Below are 23369 nucleotides of genomic sequence, written 5' to 3'. Positions count from 1 at the left end.
TAATTCAGTTAAAAGCCTTGGCTATGTTGAATGGGTTTTGTCTACCATAACAATGAGCCTCCTGCCTCAGTCTACCCAGGAGGGTATGGTGCCACTAGATGAGAAAACCAGCTGTATCAGCTTCAACTCTTGAGGCGTTCAGTTCTCTCCAATGGATAGTGAATACATACATGTTTGCAACTTTTATATACCGGAGAACAACATTGCACATCATCAGCATATTTTATTGACGTGGTGGGTTCATATCTATTCACGAATGTTATAAACTTTACCCTGTCTATATATTTTTCTCTCTATAAGTGTGTTTAAAAATTATACTGTCTTCTAACGAAGTATTTGAAACCTGACAACTTGGCTCAAATGAATACTAAATATAGATGGAAAGCACACTGTGTTTCGGAGCTAAGCTTGTGAGTTTAATTGAGACACTCCAATGGCGTTCCAAAGGACAAGAGGAATAGCATACAGTATGTTTTCTACTTGAACAAAATACCAGAATTCTTCTGAAATGATTTAGAATTAGACTCTGGAGAATTATTCTGAATTCTGGACATAGTTAAAGATGTAAGTAACCTTCAGTTTTTATGGTTTTAAATCTGCTAATATTTATTCTTTGGTTAGTTGGATTTATTTTCAGATCTTTGGTTAACTGCAGTTACCTTTTCTGCTAACTTCTCTCTTCATCCTGAATAAATTAAATGGGGGGGGGGACAAGTGATGAGTTAAAGACCAAATCAATACTGACACCAACTCACTCAAATGCACGAAAGGTTATAGTTACCGTGTTAAGAGCGGCTGAGTTTTGAGTGCTCATGCTGTTAGCTTCTGCTTCCAGCCACACTCAAGGGAAAGAAAACACAAATCGCATGCAACTTCTTGGTTTTAATTTTTCATTAGACTTAAGTGCATAGCAGGACAGCTGGCTTTTTCAAACTAAACTTAAAACCAGTCAGTCAAAGCAAATTACATTGACTAGAGCAGAGTTAATTAGAGGACTCTTCCATAGTTCTTGCTTGTTGATACTCTTAACAGGAAATGTTGAGGAAAACATCTGCCTCAGGGATTTCAAAAAACGCTATGAATACTGGAGGTGAACCTTTAGAATTCTGTGCAACTTGGGTTAAAGCACTGTGTCTGGTCCTTTGTTGAGGGAACCTAAAATAGAAATAATGAATCATTATATGGCTGTGTTTGATATGGCTCCCTTCCCTGTGTCACAGTTTCCCATGGGAGCAATAACCCCTCCGTGTTGCATATATAACATATTTTCGATCAGAATGGGCCTGTTCATTGCAACCACAGCTTTCCTTGCAATCCTCACTAGTTCAGAAAAGGTCTGCAAATCTTATTTTTTATCACTAATCAGTATTTTTTCCTCCATCTCTTTACTAATGGGAACCTTTTGCTTAGCTTCCTTGTATTTGAATATATAATACCCTGCCGCTTGGTTCTAAGAGAGATTGACAGCAAATAAGCATGCAGAATGGTACAGGCACATGTGATGAAAGCTGATGCAGCTGTCAGGGATTTCATCTTTGTGCCTCAGGATTGGCTGTTAGTACTGTTAGGATGCGGGTGGCGCTGTGGGTGCCTAGGACTTGCAGATCAGAAGGTCGGTGGTTCGAATCCCCGCGATGGGGTGAGCTCCCATTGCTCAGTCCCTTCTCCTGCTAACCTAGCAGTTCGAAAGCACGTCAAAGTGCAAGTAGATAAATAGGTACCGCTCCGGCGGGAAGGTAAATGGCGTTTCCGTGTGCTGCTCTGGTTCGCCAGAAGCGGCTTAGTCATGCTGGCCACATGACCTGGAAGCTGTACGCTGGCTCCCTCGACCAATAAAGTGAGATGAGTGCCGCAACCCCAGAGTCGGCCATGACTGGACCTAATGGTCAGGGGTCCCTTTACCTTTACGTTTACAGAGCCAACCAGCTCATTTCAACACTGCAATGCTGTGCATAAGAGATGATGTATGAGTAAGAGATAACATAAGATGAGTCTGCTAGATCAGGCCAATGGTTCAGCATCTAGCCCAGTATCCTGTTCTCACAGTGGCCAACCGGATACCTGGACATGAGTGCAATAGTATTCTGCTCACCTGCCCAGTTTCCCAGAAATTGATACTCAGATGCATGAGGTCTCTGACAGTGGAGATCATGGCGACTAGCCCTTGATAGCTTTGTCTGCCAAAAATTTGCCTAATCCTCTATTTAAAGCCATCTACGTTTGAGGTCATCGCTGCTTCCTGTGGGAAGCGCCAACATGCTGCATGAAAAAGTTATGTCATCCTGCAGACGTTCTACCCACCACAGGGCTTATATATGCCAATTCAAATGTACACCAGTGGTACAGTGGAACTTTCTGATGTGCAGACATTCTTCATGACAGCCCCTACGGCTACATCTCCATAGCCACGTCCATTCTAAAACTATTATACAATGGGGGAAGGGGGAATTAACCAACCTTTCCCCCACTTTGCTTGAAATTCATAAGACGATCCTGCAGGAGCAGTCCAATGGCCCATCTAGTCCAGCATTTTCTTCTGACAGTGGTCAACTAGATGCCTATAGGAAGGCAGCAAGCTGGAGTTGAATTCAAAAGCACGTTCCCCAGTTGTGACTCACAGCCAGTGCTGCCCCACCCATGAGACAAGGCCTTGGGCGGCAGAATCCACAGGGGCAGCAGATCCCAATGTGCATCTCTATTCCCCCCTGTTCCCAATGTAGAGCTTCACGCTCCTCTTCTTCCCTAGCAGGGAGGAGGCTGCCATTTTGTGGTTTGCCTCAAAGGTCCAAATGTCTTGGGCTGGCCTTGTTCACAGCAACTGACATTCAGAGGCTTGCTGCCTCCAACAGTGTAAATAGAACATCTCGCCTGATGGAGAGTTCTGGTGGACTCAGTAGCTTGGCGTATGACATTTTGGTTGGTCATAATTAATGGATTTTGGACTTTTCCAAATTTAATTTAATTTAAGCCTTAGTCCTGCCAATGGAACATATTTCTTCCTCTATTTCCACTGAGAAAGGCTTATTTATATGGCATACGGAAGACGGGCAAATAGAGACCCAGGAAATGTCATTGCCAATCCTGCAGGAAAATAAGTCGTGGGGCTGCTCACTCCTGCGCCAACACCTTACTTAGGTAGACTGAGGTACAGTGATAGATTTCAGCAGTATAAGTAAATACAGTGGTACCTCGGGTTAAGAACTTAATTCGTCCTGGAGGCCTGTTCTTAACCTGAAACTGTTCTTAACCTGAGGTATCACTTTAGCTAATGGGGCCTCCTGCTGCCACCACGCGATTTCTGTTCTCATCCTGAAGCAGAGTTCTTAACCCGAGGTACTACTTCCAGGTTAGCGGAGTCTGTAACATGAAGCGTCTGTAACATGAGGTACCACTGTAATACTTCCACGATGCTAAGAAGCAGCCTAATTTTTCAGTTTGAGATAAAAGCATAAGGGCCCTTTACAGTCAATACTGAAGAAAAGATGACTCAGGAGACTTGTGGCACAGAAACCAAGGCACAGGGAAGAAAGTTGGCCAGATATTTTTTATGTCATTCAGCTTGTCCTTGGTGAACTGCCAAAAGGGTAAAAGGTGAAGCCGAGCAGACATTTGTGCACTGCATCAGAACAAGTTGGAAACAAGAAATTTCTCACAATGTTTGAGAACTTCCTTTGCAGCAGCCCTGTAGCCAGATTTCCTTGTTGGGTGGGATGACCACATTTCTGGGTGCAGCATTTTTTGTGGGGTGGGGAAGCACATGGCCCCAGCCAATTTCCCGCTCTACTCACTGGTGGGAGAGGATGTGGGAAGGCCAGGGGGAGGGAAAGGTAGTGATCTTTCCCCTCACTCCTTCTCTTCCATGCAGAGTAAAATTCATATTTACATAGCCCATTATGTAGGTTAACAGAAAATTTAGTTTGAGCACCAGGCATTAAATGACATATTCTTTTGCTTTATAATAAAAAAAGGATGTTAACGATACAGTGAACAAGGTGATATTGAAAGGAATAAAACAAACAAAATAGTTATGCTGTTTGCAAAGTTAAAGACTTGTGTGGCGTTTGTTTTCTCAAAAATTCAATCTAATCTTGTACCTGACCTTCAAATTTTCCTTCCTGTTGGACAGTCAAATCATTTTTAACTGGTTGTTATACAAAGTACTAACTTAAAAAAACACGGGAAATTAATTGTGGAAAGCAAATGGATTTTTTTTAAAACTGGTTGCTGCATTGATTTTTCTGCCCAGAAACCCTGAAAAAGCCTCATACTAAGCTTCACACCTTGGGGAAAATCAGAAATTAGGCCTGAGCAACCAGTCAGTTAACTGTAGAGTGTACACAGCCATGTTTTTATTCCTCTAGGACTGTTTCATTCTTTGCCATCAGGTACACAAGGAAAAGAAGAAAAAATAGCATATAGAGAGGGCTTTAAGGAAGTAAAGGGTAAATTAGGGTGGATAGTTTTTTTCAGATTGCTTTCAGTTATCTCTTTATCTCACACTTTAGCAATAAGCACCCAGTCCTGCTCTACTCATCTTAATAACTGCAGAATAAACCAACTCTTACTACTCACTGCAGGCATACAAACATGCCTCTTCATTACCAGCTGCGTTAAGAATGAAACTGAACCTGGAAAACAGAACAAAGGAAAATTCAAGGGGTGGAGTCTTAATGCTAGCCCATAATACAAAGTTCTAATATTTAACTTGTCAAGGGTCATGGTACTATATAGGCTGGGGTTGTTGTCTTTTGGTCAGGATCAATTAAGTAATTATAGGGTGGTTGTGATAATGAAAAATCCATTCTTAGGGAAAGTCTTGATTGAGCAGACTTGGGGTTGTCTCTTTCAGATGATGCTTATCTTGTGCTCTTCCCCTGCCTTATTCACCGAATTTTTCAGAGCAGCCTATTCTTAAATTGCTCCTGTAACAAATTAAAAAGATAATTTTACTACAACAAATCTGGGGGTGGCTGGGGGGCTGTGGCAAAACACAACTCTAGGGAGACCGTGCACCCTGGCTACAGGGCTACTCTGCACCCTTTAGTATTTTCCTCCATTTTTGCTGTTAGTTTTCATGTCTTCTCCATTCCACGTTCTTCAAATGAGGCCCTGCGGCAAACAGGATCAAGACTTCTCATGTCCCCCCATTAGCTGCCCCATGAATGGGGGGAAAGGCACCTGTGTCAGCCACCATCACCAGGATCACTCACAGAGAGAAGTTATTGGCACCTCTCCTTTGTTCAGAGGTCCTAGCAAAAGTGTAAATATGCGTGTTCCAAGTAGGAGAAGCTGAGTCACTGCAAACAAGAGCTGAGCAGGAAAAGCAAACAGTGCCTCGTGCATTCTGGATTTTTGAGGGCATATTTATTGAGCAGGTGACATAGGAGGTACTGAACTCCATACCAGCAGCCATCAAGGTCATATGGAAAACCTCAGTGATAAAATCAATGCCCCTAAGTTAGATTTAAACAACAACAACAGCTTCCTATTTGGAGGCTGCCATCATAGGTGTTTGCTGCCCAGAAGAGCAAATATATTCATTAGAGACATGTTGCCAAGTTTAATTTAAAAAAGAAGAAGCCAGCATGGTGTAGTGGTTAAGAGCAGTGGACTCGTAATCTGGTGAACAGGGTTTGCTTCCCTGCTCCTCCACATGCAGCTGCTGGGTGACCTTGGGCTAGTCACACTTCTTTGAAGTCTCTCAGCCCCATTCACCTCACAGAGTGTTTGTTGTGGGGGAGGAAGGGAAAAGAGATTGTTAGCTGCTTTGAGACTCCTTAAGGGGAGTGAAAGGCGGGATATCAAGTCCAAACTCTCTTCTTCTTCTTCTTCTTCTTCTTCTTCTTCTTCTTCTTCTTCTTCTTCTTCTTCTTCTTCTTCATAGGTGTGATGGAGAGTTCTTCCGTGGAAAGTGACTTACAAAACTTTCATAAAGAAAGGAAGCTTTATGCAGTTGATTCTTTGAACAACTTAAATGAACAAAATCTTTGTGCAGATCGATATCGGCACACCGGTATGTATGCTGCAGACCATTTGTCAACCACCTTTCAGGATATCAGATTAATGCTACTCATTTTGTGGCTTATTTGTCTAGATAAATGTGTTCTCAGGGTGGTTTAGTAAGAAGGGACCAAGTGTTAACTGTGCATCTAAACCATGGGTAGTCAATGTAGACTCCAACTTGAGTCAGCACCTTGCAAGGTTAAATTAACAAGTTGGCATTCACAATAGGTGGACAGCGTGGTTTGTGTGAGAGACATAGCTTAAATCTATCTGTCTTCTGTGCACATTTTAAAGATAATAGTTCAAAATATATGACTATAGGGTTATTTACACAACTGTGCAAAACTATGATTTTCTTTGAAGATGGGGCTTAGTGATGATATATATTTTCTTGCAAAGAGTGAATTTTGGCAGCTGCCATTTGTCGTGCCAAAGTGCTCCAGGGATAATAAAAACTGCAGCGGCCAAAAAAATCTGTTCTGCAGAACAGTTAAAGAACGGTACAGAGACTCTGTCTTCTGTTTCCTTTGATTTTTCTGCTATATGATAATATCACTGATTTATGAATAAACACTGAACTGAACTGGTAGTGATTGCATTCTACTAAGCTGCTTTGAGTCACTTTGAAAATAAAACAGGGTGTTTTTTTTATAAATAGAACAATATGCTGAGGCTGTTAAAAAATGTTAATTGCCTACTTGTTCACTGCTTTTCAGGCTATGAACAATGTGCTTCGTCCATTAGCTGCTTTCAATGTGTACCTCTTTCTTTCTCTAGAACTTTTTAGCTGCCGTATATTTCCCCGCTGAATTAATTGGCTGCATGCACAGCACAATCCCACGCATGTTCCCAGAGAAGTCAGTCCCACTGTGCTTGCTTCCAAATCAATACATTTAGGACTGCCTTAAAACGCCGTATATATTTATTTGATAGATCATATTTTTCACCATTCTTCCCAGATTATCCTCCTTCCAGACACTGACCAGACCCAGATCTGCTTAGCTTCATCGAGTTGGCTATGTCCTTTGTCTTCAGAATGTGCCCTTAACCAGCTTGTCAGAAGGCTATGAGATTTTCATTTTGACTGGTTGTTCTATTTCGATCTGAATCATTTGACTCTAAACTTCATTATTTCAGAGATGGGGAGCCTGTGGCCCTCCAGAGTGAATTAATGAATCTTTATTTGCGTCAGCCATTGGCCATAGCAATAAAACAACAATGCTAAATACAAAGAATAGAAATAAAAAGTCAATTAGACATTTTAGGGTTTTGTGTGGCCCTCCAGATATTGTTAGACTTCAGCTCCCATCATCTCTTACCATTGGCCTGGCTGGGTGGAACTGATGAGAGTTGAAGTCCAAGTGCATCTGAAGGGCCACTGCTTCCCTCTCCTTGTTTTGAAGAGGAGGAAATGAAACCCTTTCTGGGATCATCATTTCTTCAGCAGGGGTTCAGTTGACCATAATATTCTCTTGACAAGACAGATATGTTTCCCCGCTTCATATAGCCACATCCGATAATCGTTTTTCAGTTGCTCCACCCTAATTTTATTCTCATGTGTATTTGTCTCTACTGTACACATGGTAACAAATGTTATTTTTAGCTCTCTGTGCTCAATTCCCTTGCAGTGTTCTGAAAGTTCTTTGGAAGTTATTGTCTCTTGGCAGCATTCCACATTTTGATGCTGGAACAGATACAGAATCCTGTGGCTTGTCCTTAACTTAGAAAGCATGCCTATATACAATTTGTCTGAAAGTTCTCGGTAACATGTGTGCTGTAGAATGGTTTGTTTCTGATCAAATGGACAGTCCCTCAGTGCGGTGCCCTTTACCAGCCTGCATGTGATGGCCTGGGATTCGGACTCGGAGGCTGAACCTGAGGAATCCCAGCCTGCACAGGAGTCCCCGCCTCCAGAACCAGCTGAGCCAGGGCTGGAACTTGAGCCTGTAGGGTCCTCACCTGTGCTGGATCCTCAGGTGCAGGCACCAGCTGAATCTGCTCTGGCTCCTGAGATGATGGAGGACCCATTGCCTGCAGGTGCTCCACTCTCAGCCCCGTCAGGGGAAGCTGAGGTTGCCTCTGGATCCGGTAATCCTCCAGCCTCTCCTGAGCTGCAGAGGTTCAGGGCAGAGAGGCGGAGGGAACTAAGTTCCCGCAGGAGGAGTGCTCGCCTCCAGGCCAGGAGAGGTGAGTCACCTGTGGACCAGGGCTGCCTTATGCCTTGGAGCAGATAAAAGCCAGCCAGCCCAGTCCCAGGTTACAGGAGCAACATTGTTGGTAGCCTGTTCCTGCCTGCACCCTGTCCTGCTCTTCTGCCAGAGTTCTTGACCTCACCCAACTCCCTGCCTTGGACCCCGCTTCAGCTTTGACGGACAGCCTCCATACTGTGACCTCAGACTGGACTCGGACCTCGCTGCACAGTTAGCCTTTGGGACCAGCACACTGCAGGTTTTCTCTCTAGGTTGCATCACAACTCTCTAAGAGCTGAAGGAGGGGCCCCACTCATTTTTCATCTGGCACAGAGCCCCCTTTCCTTTATTGTCTTAATGGCCCATTGCCTTTCTTTTGTTCCTGGCTGTTATCTCACCAGGAAGCTAGCCTGGCTTGATTAGCGTTGAACACTTGCTAGGATTATGCAGGTATCACACCCAGAAACTCATAACAATATTATAAAACATGAGAGAGAAGGGTGTGCGTGTCCTGATAACCCATGTTATGTGATGCTGCTCAGTGCTGTTAGGGGTTACTATGGGCTTCAAGTAGGGTGAATTCATCTTGGCACTAGAGTTTGCAGATCAATGCAGGCTTTGAGTTTTTAAAGGACTGCTTCTCAGAGCCATTTGTTTTCCCTTCTTTTGACTTCAGTGGGCTGCTCTCCAGTATGCGGTTTGGGAATGCAGCCTTGGAGATGTGTGCTCTTGCCCTCTAACATTCAGACAGATGCCCTCTTTATGGCTGTCAGCTGTTTTTATGAAGGAATCTGATCAGCTTTCTAAATTGCAAACATCCCTAGCAATTTTTAGTTATGTTTTCAAGTAATGGTTTTATGAGATTTTTTAAATGCCCCAATTAATGCAATGCCTTTGTGTATGGTAAGATAAATATGAAAACTGAAATTTCTACATTATTTGTTTTGTTTATTACTCTGACACATTTATATCCCACTTTTCCTCCGAGGAGTCCAAGGTGGCATACACTGCTTTCTTCCTCTTCATTTTTATCCTCACAACATTCCTATGAGGCTAAAAGACAGTGACTGGTCCCAGGTCACCCAGTGAGCTTCATGGCTGAGCAGGGATTTGAACCCTGATCTCCCAAATCTTAGTCCAGCATGCTAACCACTTTACCACATTGGCTCCCCCCCATATTTATGTGCTGAAATGCATTATCAGGGGCTCATTTATTTATATTGGGGCGCAACATGGGAGATACATAATGCAGCAAGCCTGGAAGCATTTTAAATGAGCTTCTGAAATAGGTGCCTTCAGTTTAGCCTGGGTAGAGAAGCAAGGCTGCATTTCTATTTTGGCCAAGAGCACAGCAGCTTGGCAGGGTTTCTTGCTCACAGATGGTTTTCAGTACTTTAATCTAAATTCTCTTGGCCAGCTCACTTTCTAAGGACTGCCCATTAAGCAGAGCGGACAAGAGACATTTGTTAAAGATAGCTTACTGTGTTTGAAAGCCCACCCTAAGGGTATTCCACATTTCGTTCCTGTGACTGGGAAGCTGCCTACATCGTGATGGAACTCAATAAACTTAACACATAATAGGTTTGTTATGAAATGGAGGAAAGGGGGGAAAGAGAGGGACAACGATTAAAAGGCTGCAAACTTTGGTTTCTCCTCAGGCAGGAAGATTTGTGTTAGAGAAATTAGACTTGCTCTCAAAATTTGTCCAATATAGCCAACTCTTCAAGTAGGGATTTATGCTAGTCCACTCTGTTGATTCGCTGAGGGCTTTCTGTGACAGGTACTTTAAAAATGGTTCTGTTCATGCCTGGCAGAGAAGAACCAGGACAGTTGTGGGGAAACTTTGACCCGCCGGTTTAGCTTCCATGCCTAGCCATGTTTACTGGGGCTGATGGGAATTGTAGTTCAGTAACAACTGGAAGGTCAAAGGTTCCCCACATCTGTCCTAGGAGGTTGTTAAAAGTCAGCTACTTATTATGTTGTCACAATATTCTCTGTGCCTCACGTCCAGTCAAGAGTGAACCAAGAAGTCAGAGTCAAAGGAAGGCAGAAGAAAACACAGCAAAGTCAGAAATTTGTTGTTGCTCAGGCAACGACCCCAAACAAGCAGCCTCTTATAGCCTTTCCTGTCCAGTGACCAACCTGGAATCAGTCCAGGGCCAGAATTGCTCCTCACATGGGCAACCGCAGGTGGAAGACATCTTGCACTTTTTACTATATTGCCCACTATACACTAGACCCAGGAGGCAATTTCTTACCTGACCGTACAGGAAATATGTCTCTCCCCAGCAGAGAAGGTCCTATGGCTTCTTAGCAATGTAAATGCTTCAGTGACTCATAAAGTCACCCTTTTTGCTTTGGTGGCCAAAAAGATCAGAAAGAAGACTCTGGACCAGGCTCCCTCAAACTCGGCCCTCGAGATGTTTTGAAACTACAATTCCCATCATCCCTGACCACTGGTCCTGCTAGTTAGGGATCATGGGAGTTGTAGGCCAAAAACATCTGGAGGGCCGAGTTTGAGGAAGCCTGCTCTGGACAATTTAGCAGTGAACTGTAAAGGAGACACAGAGACCTAAATAGAGACTATTATTTGTGGCACAGCACCCCTTTTGCTTGTATTTATTTTTTATTCAGATTTGTCATGGCCAATGGCTAGTACAATAAAGTTATTTGTATTGGTTGGCTCCCCACATAGGCCAATCACACACATGGACACATCTGAAGTAACAGTCTATTGAGTAAGCACGTGATGCGTTTTAAGTCCCCTTTTAAGTGAATAATTGCTTATGACACTGTAATTAAGAGTTTCTTGAATGACATGATGGTGGTGCATTACTTAGCAGTGGGAATACATGGCTCCAGTTCAGAAATTATTAGCTTTTCCCATTATTGCCTTCTTAAAACCAGAGCCAACTTGCTATGTTTATTCTCAAAGGCCATTGCATGTTTTCCTCTTAGAATTTTGTCTTTGTTTTACAGCAGTCTGGGAAGAGAACTTACACAGTCAGAGGTGTTTGACAATTCAAAACAGCATGAGATGCCAAAGCTGGTTCTTTGTCACATTGATCATTACTTTAATTGTCAGCTTGGCGCTAGTTTCTTTTGTAATAATCTTAATAGGTAAGTAAGCATGCCTTCGTTCTTACGATATCGATTGCAAGGGGAGGATAGGATGGAATTTAATGGCCTAGATTCTATATGTTTTGTACCATGCTCTCATCTTTGATATGTGGCACAATGGATAAATGAATAGATGAATGAATGAACGAACAATGCTCACAGTGGCAATAAAAAAGTATTTTAGTATAAAGCTGTGTGAATAGCTAAGGCTAAGAAGCTGATCTTATGTGAATGGAAATCTAAAACCCACCTTCCAGTCAACATTGCCTTGTTTTGCAACTGGCAGGGCGGGAACAGGTGGTTTATATTAAAAGAGACTTGGGTAATGCAATTTGATCTCCCTTCATATGGTGTTTTAGAAATGTTATGTGATTCTCCTGTTCCTCTCCAACCCCCTTCTTTCTCTCCTTTGTACTTTCCTAGGATAGGCATGGGAAAGAATGAGTATGGCAGTATGTGGGCGTGTAAATGTGTACAGTCGGTGCAATTTTGGCTGGAAGTTTGTTGGAGGTGGGCTAAATTCTGTACATGAAAAGGGAGGAACTCAGAGGAACTTGGGAATTATGATTGTCACAAATGGGTAATACAAAGGCAATGTTTTGAAATGATAAATCACATGATATAATAAAATGTATAATATTTGGGGGGGGGGGTTTTAAAGTCATTTAAAATGGAGAACTGCTGATGAAATGTTACTCCAGGAAGGCAGAGATGAACACCAAATAAATGCAGAAGAACACGGTCTTTGGTTCAGTGGATCAGGGTTCGTGTGGATGCCAAAAAACTATTAGTCGTGATTTTCTGATAAAAAATTATATTTGCCAACGCTGACACCAAACTCTACATACATTAAGCATAATAGAAACACCACCACCTGATCCCACCCCCATCCATCTTCCCTCCCTCCACCCCCTTTCTTTTTCCTTTTTTTTCTTCTTCTCCCCCTAATGCCTCAACAAATGAAACGGATTTGTAAAAATGTTACATGGGGGGGGGAATACGAGGCATTACACTTCTGTAAAACAAGAAAATCCTAAATAAAATATTAAAAATATATATATATCACATCCACTCCCTGAAAATATATATATATATATATATATTTGCTTTCGTAGATTTTCACGGGTACAGGAATGCAGGTTTTGGTGTCCTCGGGTGTCTTCCCGTGTAAAAGTTGGGGTGTCTAGGCGACGTTTCGACGAGGTCTCACTCGTCATCTTCAGGCTGGTGCTTTCGGCTTCTTGTTACTGGAACAGAGCAGGATCTCAGTGTTTGAGTTCCTATAAATACTGTTGAGGGGGTGTGGTGTATAGCCTCCAATGTTCTGGGCAGAGAGGAAGTTCCCAGGCTAGTGTGCCTTTTCTTCTTTTGTTCCTTAATTACTTGAGGGATATCCTGAGTGATTTCTTGAGTGATATCCTGAGTACCACTTAGGTGGGTCATTAGGTGTGGATTAGTTGCTAAAGTCTTTGTGTCTTGACCTCTTGAACTTTGTGAAGAGTTTTTCTGAGAAGATGGCTGTACTGCACTTAGTTGTGCTCTGGCTTGGCTTCGTGTATAGGGGCGAGCTGTGGTTTTGTGGCTTGTGTCAGCCAGATCTGTGTAGGGATTGCAGGGGGGTGCAGCATCCGGAGGTGCCTCCATGGTTTGGCTACTGGATGGTGTCTGTAATTTATCTGTGGAGAGGGTCTGGGTTTGGGTCTGGTGTGGTTGATTGGTGATGGCGTTCTGTGTGCCTCTGGATCTGGTGTTAGTTTTTGTGGGGAGGGCTAATTTCCAGATGTCTGGCAAGCGGGATGTGTCGTCACGCTTGTTCATGTTGTGAGGGTGTTTCTCTATCTCGATGGCTTCCATGATTATTCTCTTGTGGTGATGTTCCATGTTAAAGAGCAATTTGGAATCTGCAAAATTAATTTCGTGTCCTGTTTCTTTCATGTGTTGGAAAAGAGAGGAAGTTTTTTCTTCTTTTTTGACGGCATTCTTGTGTTAGCAACTAATCCACACCTAATGACCCACCTAAGTGGTACTCAGGATATCACTCAAGAAATCACTCAGGATATCCCTCAAGTAATTAAGGAACAAAAGAAGAAAAGGCACACTAGCCTGGGAACTTCCTCTCTGCCCAGAACATTGGAGGCTATACACCACACCCCCTCAACAGTATTTATAGGAACTCAAACACTGAGATCCTGCTCTGTTCCAGTAACAAGAAGCCGAAAGCACCAGCCTGAAGATGACGAGTGAGACCTCGTCGAAACGTCGCCTAGACACCCCAACTTTTACACGGGAAGACACCCGAGGACACCAAAACCTGCATTCCTGTACCCGTGAAAATCTACGAAAGCATATATATATATATATATATATATTTGCTGCTGTCCCCCACTCTTAAGCACAGTTAACTTTGCTTGGGACATGGCAAAGTAATAAACGCAGCAGTCTTGTAAAGAGCCAGTGTGGTGTAGTGGTTAAGAGCGGTAGTCTCGTAATCTGGTGAACCGGGTTCGCGTCTCCGCTCCTCCACATGCAGCTGCTGGGTGACCTTGGGCCAGTCACACTTCTCTGAAGTCTCTCAGCCCCACTCACCTCACAGAGTGTTTGTTGTGGGGGAGGAAGGGAAAGGAGAATGTTAGCCGCTTTGAGACTCCTTAAAGGGAGTGAAAGGCGGGATATGAAATCCAAACTACTCCTCCTCCTCCTCCTCCTCCTCCTCCTTCTTCTACTCCTCCTCCTCCTCCTCCTCCTCCTCCTTCTTCTATTCCCTGTATTATGAACCATATTCAATCTGACAATCTGAGTGCTGGTTTAAACATTGCCTTTTCTTCCATAGTTCACACTGGAGACAAGATGGATGAAGTGTCAAGAAAAATAGTGCTAGAAAAGAAGAGTATTGAAGACCTTAAGGAATTAAACGACATGATTTTGCAATACCTTAATCAGACAGAATGGGTGGGGAGTATAGGAAACTTCAGCACAAAGCAAGCAAGGGAACCAGGTCCAGGCTATTGACTAAGGGAATACTGAGCAGCTGGAAGGATCAGGAGAGTGTGCCATTTTTGCAATAAAATCCTCTCTCAGTATACTTACCTAATTCCTGACATCTGTGCAACAAAGCTTTTTATCAATCATTCTGTAGGCTCCATAACTCTTAATAGTGAACTTTAAAAAGCCTGCTAAGCATTTGTTTCTAGAACTATGGTGCATAGGTTCTTGCTCATTCCTTTGGTTATTTATATGGATGAACTTAGTTAAAATACGTCTGATTTTGAGGTGATGCCTCTAGATCCCACACCTACAGACACTTGCAGATGGCACAACATCCTGTATTGTGGTTCCCGTTTCTTGTTCAGTATAAACATAATAATTAGCATCTGCTTTCTCTAAGGTTGCATATGTTTATAGTGGCACATCATAAAGTGTTTGCTTTGTCTTGTGTTATAAAATTTGCAAGTGAAGGTGGATGGGATTTACTCCTTTGCAAAGCATACTTTTAGGTTTTTTTATTATTATACAATTAAGGCAAGCCTTGATTTGCAACAGTGCTTGGCTGGTTTCACACATGTGTATACATCACATGCTTTCTCACATGCTTTAAGACTCTCAGCCAAATGTGTGAATTGTTTCTGTTGAAAAGCCATGTTTGAGATGACATCTAGTGTTATGAAAGTTCTATCTATAGTGATTAATCTGTTCAATGAAGGCTGCTTGATCCCAGACATAGCACCGGGTAGATCCTTTTGAAACTCCCTCCCAGCTGTTATTGCCCCCTAAATGTGCTACTTGCAGTAAACAGCATTTGGGAGTAAAAAAAAATTGGCAGGAACCAATTGCATATCCCAACGAAGTGTAGGTGAGTTTCCACGAGGCAAGACCAAGTGATAACAGCAAGAACCTTTATTGAACCACATAACCGGGAAACAGAGGCAAAGCAACTGCTTATATACATTTCTGAAAGCCTGGGCCACTCCCACTCCCACCTTGATTGGGTGTCTAAACTCCCAAGCTGCGAATCCTGACTCAGAGTTCAAGGGCCAATGGCAGAGGCCCAAATCCTGAAATGTTCTGTGATTGGACATCATGTATCAAATCAGAACACAGGAGCTCAGAATCCTTAGTCCAGACTCAAGCTCAGGTAAACACAGACCACAGAATACATAACAGTCCCCATTCTGGGTTCAGAACACGTTCCAGATTGAAGTCCTGTGGCTGCTTTTTCTTCAAAATGAAAGTGGAGGCCTTAAGCACTCTTTTATTTTATAAAAAACATGTTTATTGTAGCATGTAGCTTGGCTCTCATTGACACTATTAACTCTTTTTGTGCATAGCTCTTGCTGTGGTAATTTTCCAGAAACGCAGAAGTGTTCTTCTCGTGTGTGTTTGCTTTTTATGTTTGCATGCCAGCAATCAGGGACTTCCCCTGGCTGCACCATGGATATACTAACACTACAGAAAATGAGTGACAACCAGGCATGTATATGGGGAATATCTCCATGGAGTAGAGGTTTACCTGCCATGCTCACATCTTGTATAACTAGGATTTAACTAAAGCACCAGGAAAATTCAATCCCAAAGAAAGCAAAAGTCATTGTCAGAAGGTACAGAATCAAATACTGTATTTGTGAAATCGTGACAACTCAACGTTGTAAAAATCAGGTGCTTAGCTAAGAGTCCAGCTCTGGCATCATTACAGTTAGTGCTTCATGCCAAAAGGGGAGGAAAAACATCCAAGCAGTTTACAGTCTGCAGCCAGTTTGAGCTTTATAACAAAGGATTCACATACAGAGATGAATCGTAAACAACTACATTTGCTTATCAGAACCAGCTCCAGCGTTTTCAGTTCAGGAATGGATTTATATAACTGCATTTCCTGACTATTTTCTGTCTTCTAGACTGGTCTGCCACTGTTTGCAATGCACTTCACGATGCACTGATTTAAAGTCCTGAATAGCAATGAGCTTGTTCCAAAGGAATGAGACTCACATCCATGCAGCCCATTTATAATTCCGAAAAACGTACAATGTTGCAAATGAGTGGAAAGGCACATTCAACATTTATCAATAATTACAGTTTCTTTTGTTTCCCAGCTGTATTCTCTCCTTAGCAACCCTTCACTCCACTTTTATCCAGGCTGAGAAATACAGTATAGCTTACCTGCAAAGTGACAAGGCACCATTAATAAGCTTAAAGCACAAAACACTGAATCAGCTGAAGTTTGGGATTATGCTGAAAAGAGAGCAAATTACATCACATAACCACTGCACTGAAGGACCAAAATGAATCTGAAGGTCATCTTGTCCAATTTCCTACAGTAAGAATTTTCATACTGTTACAAGCTCTCTATCCTTGTCCAAGGGTGGGGGATAAATGGTTTCTGGGGCAGAACTACAGGAGTTCATTTTCTTGGGATGAAAGAATACTCTGGAGATTTATGGTATCTTTTAAACATTTGCTTCATGTGAACAGAGCATACTGGCAGCAAATAAGTGCTCTTTCAGCAAGTAGCATCAGACTGTCCCCAGGAAGAAAAACATGTTGTGCAACTTGCCTGTATCCTGTATCCCCAGATCTGGCTAATATGAGCTAGAAACTCTCATTCCTTTTCCTTGTGCTTCTTTATGACAATTGAAACTGCAAACTTCTCCCTCCCACCCAGTCTCTTTGCTCCTTTTCCTCAGTTCTAATGGGTATGTCATTTCAAAAGCTGGAGAGCAATACCCATCTATCAGGAGATTTTCTTTGATCTTTAGTGCCCACTGTTGAAAAACCAACCGATACATCCTGTTCGTAACAATCAACTCTACAAAGAGCAGTTGACTATCAGCTGTAAAAAATAGCCATCTAGCGAGCAGCACATACAATCTGGAGTATAGTGTGCCATAAAAGAAAGAACAGGACCCCAGCTTAAAAATATTTATGTGCATTGATGGGTGTGTGGGCAAGAATATCTGCTGCTGAACAGATTGTCAATGCTTCCAGGGCTGTCAGTTCAGATAGTTAAATAAAATAATAATAATAATAATAATAATAATAATAATAATAATAATTTAAACCCCATCCATCTGGCTGGGTTTCCCCAGCCACTCTGGGCGGCTTCCAACAAAAGATTAAAATAAAATAGTCTGTTAAACATTAAAAGCTTCCCTAAACAGGGCTGCCTTAAGATGTCTTTTAAAAGTCTGGTAGTTGTTCCTCTCTTCAACATCTGGTGGGAGGGTGTTCCACAGGGCTGGTGCCACCACCGAGAAGGCCCTCTGCCTGGTTCCCTGTCACTTGGCCTCTCACAGCAAGGGAACCACCAGAAGGTCCTCAGTGTCCGGGCAGAACAATGGGGGTGGAGACACTCCTTCAGGTATATTCAGGTACTGTATAACTGTTGCAAAGAACACCAAACACATTCATCAGAGAGCTGGATGTTTCTCTTCTCTCCCTACAGCATGCTTTTACATGGGCAGAATCCGATCCAGAAAAGCAATTTTAAATATAAGTTAATGAATACCTTGCCAAGTTGAGGTGCAGGACTGAGCAAATACAGGGCCACTGATAGGGTATGTAAAAGCAATCTTAATAGTTCAAGCAAAGAAGTTATGCCACAAGTTAATCCTGCCGCTGAAACAATGACAGGATTACTTATTGGCAGTTTAAGTGTGTGGCATAATCATGCCCGTAAATGCCTAAATAATACTGATTTTGCATCATGGGGTGCTGTTGGGAATTATGATGTACTTCATTTGCTTTCCCTCGCCCCAGGAAACTCTGAGCACTGAAGTTTTGATTTGGGCCTTTGTTCCAAGTATACTCAGAAAAATATGCTGAACATACCATCCCACCAATCAGGCAGATTGAGGCAGCTGCCTCGGGTGGCAAAATTCCAAGGGGTGGTGCCACCGCCAGAGAAGTGAAAAGCGGTGGTGGCTTCTGGTAAGATCTCACGAGATATCACAGAGTTCTCATGAGATCTCACCACAGCTTCTCTTACTTATCTGGCGCTGCCATGGGTGCCACCCACCCCCTTGTACTGCGACCACCAAAGAAGTAAGGAAAAGCTGTTGTGGCTTCTGGCAAGACCTTGCAGACCTTTTGCGGGAACCTGGAAGCCACACACCTGTGACCCCCGTAAGCAAGACTTCAGTAAGGGGGTGACAAGAGATGGTGGCAGGGAAGGGAAAGCACCTTCTTGTTTTGCCTCAAGTGACAAAATGGGACAGGCCATCCATTTTAAAATGTCTAACATTGTACAGTAAGCATTTTGCTGTCAACTTGGTGTTTGAAGGTTGTGAATGTCCTGTATCTAGTTTCTGTTAAAAGCAAAACAAAAGCAAAACCCCTATGCAAAGTTGTTGTTTTTTTCTGGTGGCAAACTGTCCTGTAATGTCTGGCAATATTGCTGAATATATTGTATTGTGCACTATTAAGGGAAGAAGGACCCCTGGTGGCCATGAGTTATTTAAAAGCAAGGACACAAACATTTAGGGCGTTTTCACGTGATTTTTTTTTTTATTTAATTGAGATGCATAGTTTATAAATGTTAACATTGGGTGGAATCCAAGGAGCTACTTCAGGCATATAAAGAAGCTTGGCAATGCCCAATGGAACTGTATTTTTTTCTCTTTCGCTTGTGTAAAAAAAAAAATTGAACAGCAGGCTGCTTTGCCATATAAGCAGCAGCTTTGGACTATATCCTGTTTCAAACCCAAATTGTTATGTTGTGTTTGTTGCTGGTTGCTTTTCAAAAAGAAGACCAGGTGCCCTTTAAGTGTCTGAAACTAATTGTACAGTTGGGTTGTTTTTATCCAGCTGTAGTAAATAGGATACAGAATATAGCCATATTTAAGCCTTCAATTTTATGCACTTTTGCTAGGGAGTAAGTCCTATTGGATTCTGACTTTTTTCTGGGTGAACATGCATAGGATTGCATTGTACAAAATGAAGAGCATGCATGCTGCTTTTCTTACTAAAACACATGTAAGCAAGTAATACAAGCTGCAATTTCAAAATCTACTGCTAATTTTACTTTTGTTTTGTCTCATGTGTTGTTTTATGTTTTAAGGTTTTAAGTACTGTAGCTAGCCACCATGGGAATACTTTGTATCGAAGTATATCAATCTATGAAAAAAATTAACAGAAAATAAATGCCTCCCAGTGCCATATATTTTGAAGGGTAAAAGTAGCAATTTATGCACATGTATGCCCAGTAGACATTGTTTGCATTCTGCACTTGAGTACCAAAGTAGCATGAAAAGGTGCCCTTCAACTCTCTCCTAATGCTCTGATATTAACCTGAGCTCAACACAAATGCTTCTACTTTTAGTGTTGCCTTTATAAGCCATTCAGGTTAATGGCTTTCCTTGCAGTCACTCACTGTATGGTAATGACTCTTCCTATTCTCATACTGGAGAATTTGCATGAAGACAGTTGTTGAGCAGAGTTACATGAGGACATTTACCAACTGGCATAGGCGCCGACTCCATGGGGCCTGAGGGGGCCCGAGCCCCCCAATAATTTAAGAAAATTATTACCGTATTTTTCCCTCAAAAAGAGGAAGCGGCTGCTTTCCTGCATTCTGCCTCAGGGTCTTACTGCCCACCCTTCTCTGTTTCCTTGCTGTGTTTGCTCAAACGGAACAAAGAGCAGGGAAAGCCCCTCCCCTCCAGGCAAGCAGGCAGGAGGGGGAGAGAGAGAGAGAGAGAGAGAGAGAGAGAGAGAGAGAGAGAGCGTGCGAGCTGGCTGGCTTGGGTGGGTAGGTGAGGGAAAACTTTTGCCTTCCTTTCCTCCTTGCCGTTATACCCCTCCTCTGCATTCTTAGCCAGCTGCTTCTCTGCACACCCCTCTCGTGCTCCTTGTCCGTTCTGTGTTTTTCCTTCCCTCCCCACTTAAAATGTGGTTTAAAAGCATGGATCCACATGGATCCTCAGGATCTTTGCATTGGGTCACCCCAAATTCACCATCAGAGCACATAGCATGTCCATGGCTACAGCCTGCCCCCCAAAAATCACACACCCACTGTTGCCTGGGGCTGCAATGGTGCAAAAACGTGGTTACAAAACATGGATCCACAGGGATCCTCAGGATCTTTGCATTGGGTCACCCCAAATTCACCATCAGAGCACATAGCATGTCCATGGCTACAGCCTGCCCCCCAAAAATCACACACCCACTGTTGCCTGGGGCTGCAATGGTGCAAAAACGTGGTTACAAAGCATGGATCCACAGGGATTCTCAGGATTTTTGCATTGGGTCACCCCAAATTCACCATCAGATCACATGTCTGTGGCCACAGCATGAAGCACAAAAATGATACATTATTAATATTCACCGCCCACGGCGGCAGCCAATCGGCTGCCGCAAAGAGCGGGCCCTCACAGGTTCACTTAAGGTCGGGGCAGCCCAGGGCTCGCCCCTTTCGTTCCCCCAGCAGCAGCGGTTTGGAGGTCTTGGCCCCCCCAATATTTTTTATAAGTCAGTATGCCCCCCCAATATTTTTTATAAGTCGGTATGGGGCCCCCCCCAATATTTTTTATAAGTCGGCGCCCCTGCCAACTGGTCTCCAGAAAACTGAATGTGTGCCTGAACTGTCAAGGTTTTGGGGGAGAGACCTATGTGCAACAAATTAAAAACGAAAACAAAGACACACAAATAGGACTCTTTGCAGTTTGGAAAGAGATAGGAAAATCCATTGAAACGTGTGGGATGAACAGATGAGAATTGAGAAGATGTGTAAACCCCTCGTAAGTAAATCAAGACGAATGCTCATTGTCATAAAGGTAAAGTAAAGGGACCCCTGACCATTAGGTCCAGTTGTGACCGACTCTGGGGTTGCAGCGCTCATCTCGCTTTATTGGCCGAGGGAGCCGGCATGACTAAGCCGCTTCTGGTGAACCAGAGCAGCACACGGAAACGCCGTTTACCTTCCTGCTGGAGCGGTACCTATTTATCTACTTGGACTTTGACGTACTTTCGAACTGCTAGGTTGGCAGGAGCAGGGACTGAACAACGGGAGCTCACCCCATCGTGGGGATTCGAACCGCCGACCTTCTGATTGGCAAGTCCTAGGCTCTGTGGTTTAACTCACAGCGCCACCCGTGTGTGAGTTGGTAAACCAGGCATAGGCAAACTCTGGCCCTCCAGATGTTTGGGACTACAATTCCCATCATCCCTGACCACTGGTCCTGTTAGCTAGGGATGAAGGGAATTGTAGTCCCAAACATCTGGAGGGCCAGAGTTTGCCTATGCCTGTGGTAAACAAATGAGAACTAACGTTCAGACCACTGCTATGCACCTTAAAATGCAGATCTTTCTTTTGATGTGTTTCAGGTCACACCTGCATGTTTTGTACACATCAGAGAAGGGGTGGGATTTGGTTTTCTTAACCGTGCAACCCCCTCCCCCTAAACCTCCTATTCCTGAAGCTGTCTATTGAATATAATGCACAACACTTGTTTCAAATGTATGCACCTCAACTTGACTGTGAAGTGAATGTGACTTAACTTATTTATTTAGAGGCTGATTATAGGGAAAACGTATCTAGCAAAAGTATTTCTCCAGAAATTACAGGCTAGCTGTGGCTTGTGGCTAATATTGTGCATGCACAGCTTCAAAATCCAGTGGCGAAAGAGCAATGGGTGCAGAGTGATATGTAAACAGTCAACCGCTGCATAAATCAGAATGAATGCTGAACAAACAGGTCTGCAGAAAACCCAGTGTTTGCACGGAATTCCAGTGAAAAGCATACAGTTCACCCACTAGGTGGCGGAAATCTGCCATCAGCAGAGAAATGGGGCGGGGGGGATCACTTTTATTACCAAGGGCAGTCTGAATAAATATAGTTGGAATAACAACTTAGTATGTATCGATTAAAATCAGTTACTTTATTGCAAGAGAGAACGTCAGAGTGAATTATTCCTAAGCCTGCCTTGCGACGCAAAGGCAAAAACATCCCTTAAAAGGTTTCTCATTGTTTCAGAAAAGGATAATTTGAATTATATGAATTTCCCCGGCCTCTTCATTGGTAACTGCGGTCGTGGTCCTCGAGAGACAACTTAAGCCATACATGGAATGATCATCCACCGAGGAGCAGTGTGGCCTTAGGCACATTTACTCAGAAGTAAGGCATGCAAAAGTTGGAAGACACAGTCAGACGGGCGGCAGAAATTAAAAGAATATTAATGCGTTACATCTGCGTGTTTCTCCCTCCCATAGAGGCGTAGCTGTGCCCAAGTCGCCTGCCTCAACAGCAGCAACAGTGACGTCGAAAGCAGGCTGAAACATACTCGGAGTCGAGTGGATTTCATGCTCTTTATTCAGCTCATAGTAGTGAGGAATGGAAGTTCCCCCAGAATGTCTGCTTTATATACATTATTTAAACAATGGGCCCCATGTGATTGGCTAATTCCGGGATTCTGCTGTTGGCCAGTCAGGTTGCGGATTCACTTGCACCTGTAGCTAGATTGGGCGGCTCCTGTGGACCAATCAGACTGCTGCATTCTGGGTCCTATTGTTCTAGGACCAATCAGACCGCTGCATTCTGGGGCCTATTGTTCTAGGACCAATCAGACTGCTGCATTCTGAATCCTATTGTTCTAGGACCAATCAGACTGCTGCATTCTGAATCCTATTGTTCTAGGACCAATCAGACTGCTGCATTCTGAATCCTATTGTTCTAGGACCAATCAGACTGCTGCCTTTTGGATCCTATTCAACTCAGTACATAACACAGGCAGAGTTGCAAGACATCCCCCCACGTGCAAAACACGTCCATCTGCGTTGCAGCAAAGGCAAAAGTATTCCCATTGTTTTAATTGAAAAAAAAATTGCATTGCCTGCTAAGCGGCCCAAACTTTCCTTACTGAATGCAGACGTCTGGTGAAGACGCCATGAGGATTTTTATAGGATTCTTTCAATTCCTGACGGTGCAAAACGGAGACACCCCCCCCCCCAATCAAACAGGAACCCCAGAAAGTGGGCTGCGGCGCGGCGCGTTACTCCGGCCCCTTCCCACCCGTTTCCATGGCTGCGGCTCCGAAGCGCGTGGGGAGGGGGGAGGCTGCCATGGCGACCGCG

The 23369-nt window shown here is 43.4% G+C and overlaps 1 protein-coding gene across 2 annotated transcripts; it reads left to right on the top strand.

Moving 5' to 3' along the window:
- The first annotated feature begins 259 nt into the window (after positions 1-259).
- Positions 260-14696, top strand: LSMEM1 (leucine rich single-pass membrane protein 1). Of its 2 annotated transcripts, none has more exons than XM_081927910.1 (4): positions 260-564; positions 5885-6013; positions 11175-11312; positions 14143-14696. In XM_081927910.1, the coding sequence occupies exons 2-4, from the start codon at positions 5890-5892 to the stop codon at positions 14319-14321; spliced, it is 441 nt and encodes a 146-aa protein (XP_081784036.1). In that variant the 5' UTR covers positions 260-564; positions 5885-5889; the 3' UTR covers positions 14322-14696. The 2 variants fall into 2 exon arrangements, with proteins under 2 accessions (XP_081784036.1, XP_081784035.1); XM_081927909.1 differs by having other exon boundaries at positions 380-564; positions 11172-11312.
- The last annotated feature ends 8673 nt before the right edge of the window (positions 14697-23369 follow it).

Source organism: Podarcis melisellensis, assembly GCF_964234715.1.
Source record: "Podarcis melisellensis genome assembly, chromosome: 10".
NCBI lineage: Eukaryota > Metazoa > Chordata > Lepidosauria > Squamata > Lacertidae > Podarcis > Podarcis melisellensis.
Note: the sequence above shows the minus strand (reverse complement) of the source record. Positions and strands in the feature narration are given on the sequence as shown.

Excerpts from the sequence above, each read along its gene's own strand:
- LSMEM1 (XM_081927909.1), top strand. The coding sequence starts at position 5,890 with ATGGAGAGTTCTTCCGTGGAAAGTGACTTACAAAACTTTCATAAAGAA. Across the intron at positions 6,014-11,171 it reads AGATCGATATCGGCACACCG|CAGTCTGGGAAGAGAACTTA; the intron begins GTATGTATGCTG and ends TTTGTTTTACAG. Across the intron at positions 11,313-14,142 it reads TTTTGTAATAATCTTAATAG|TTCACACTGGAGACAAGATG; the intron begins GTAAGTAAGCAT and ends TTTCTTCCATAG.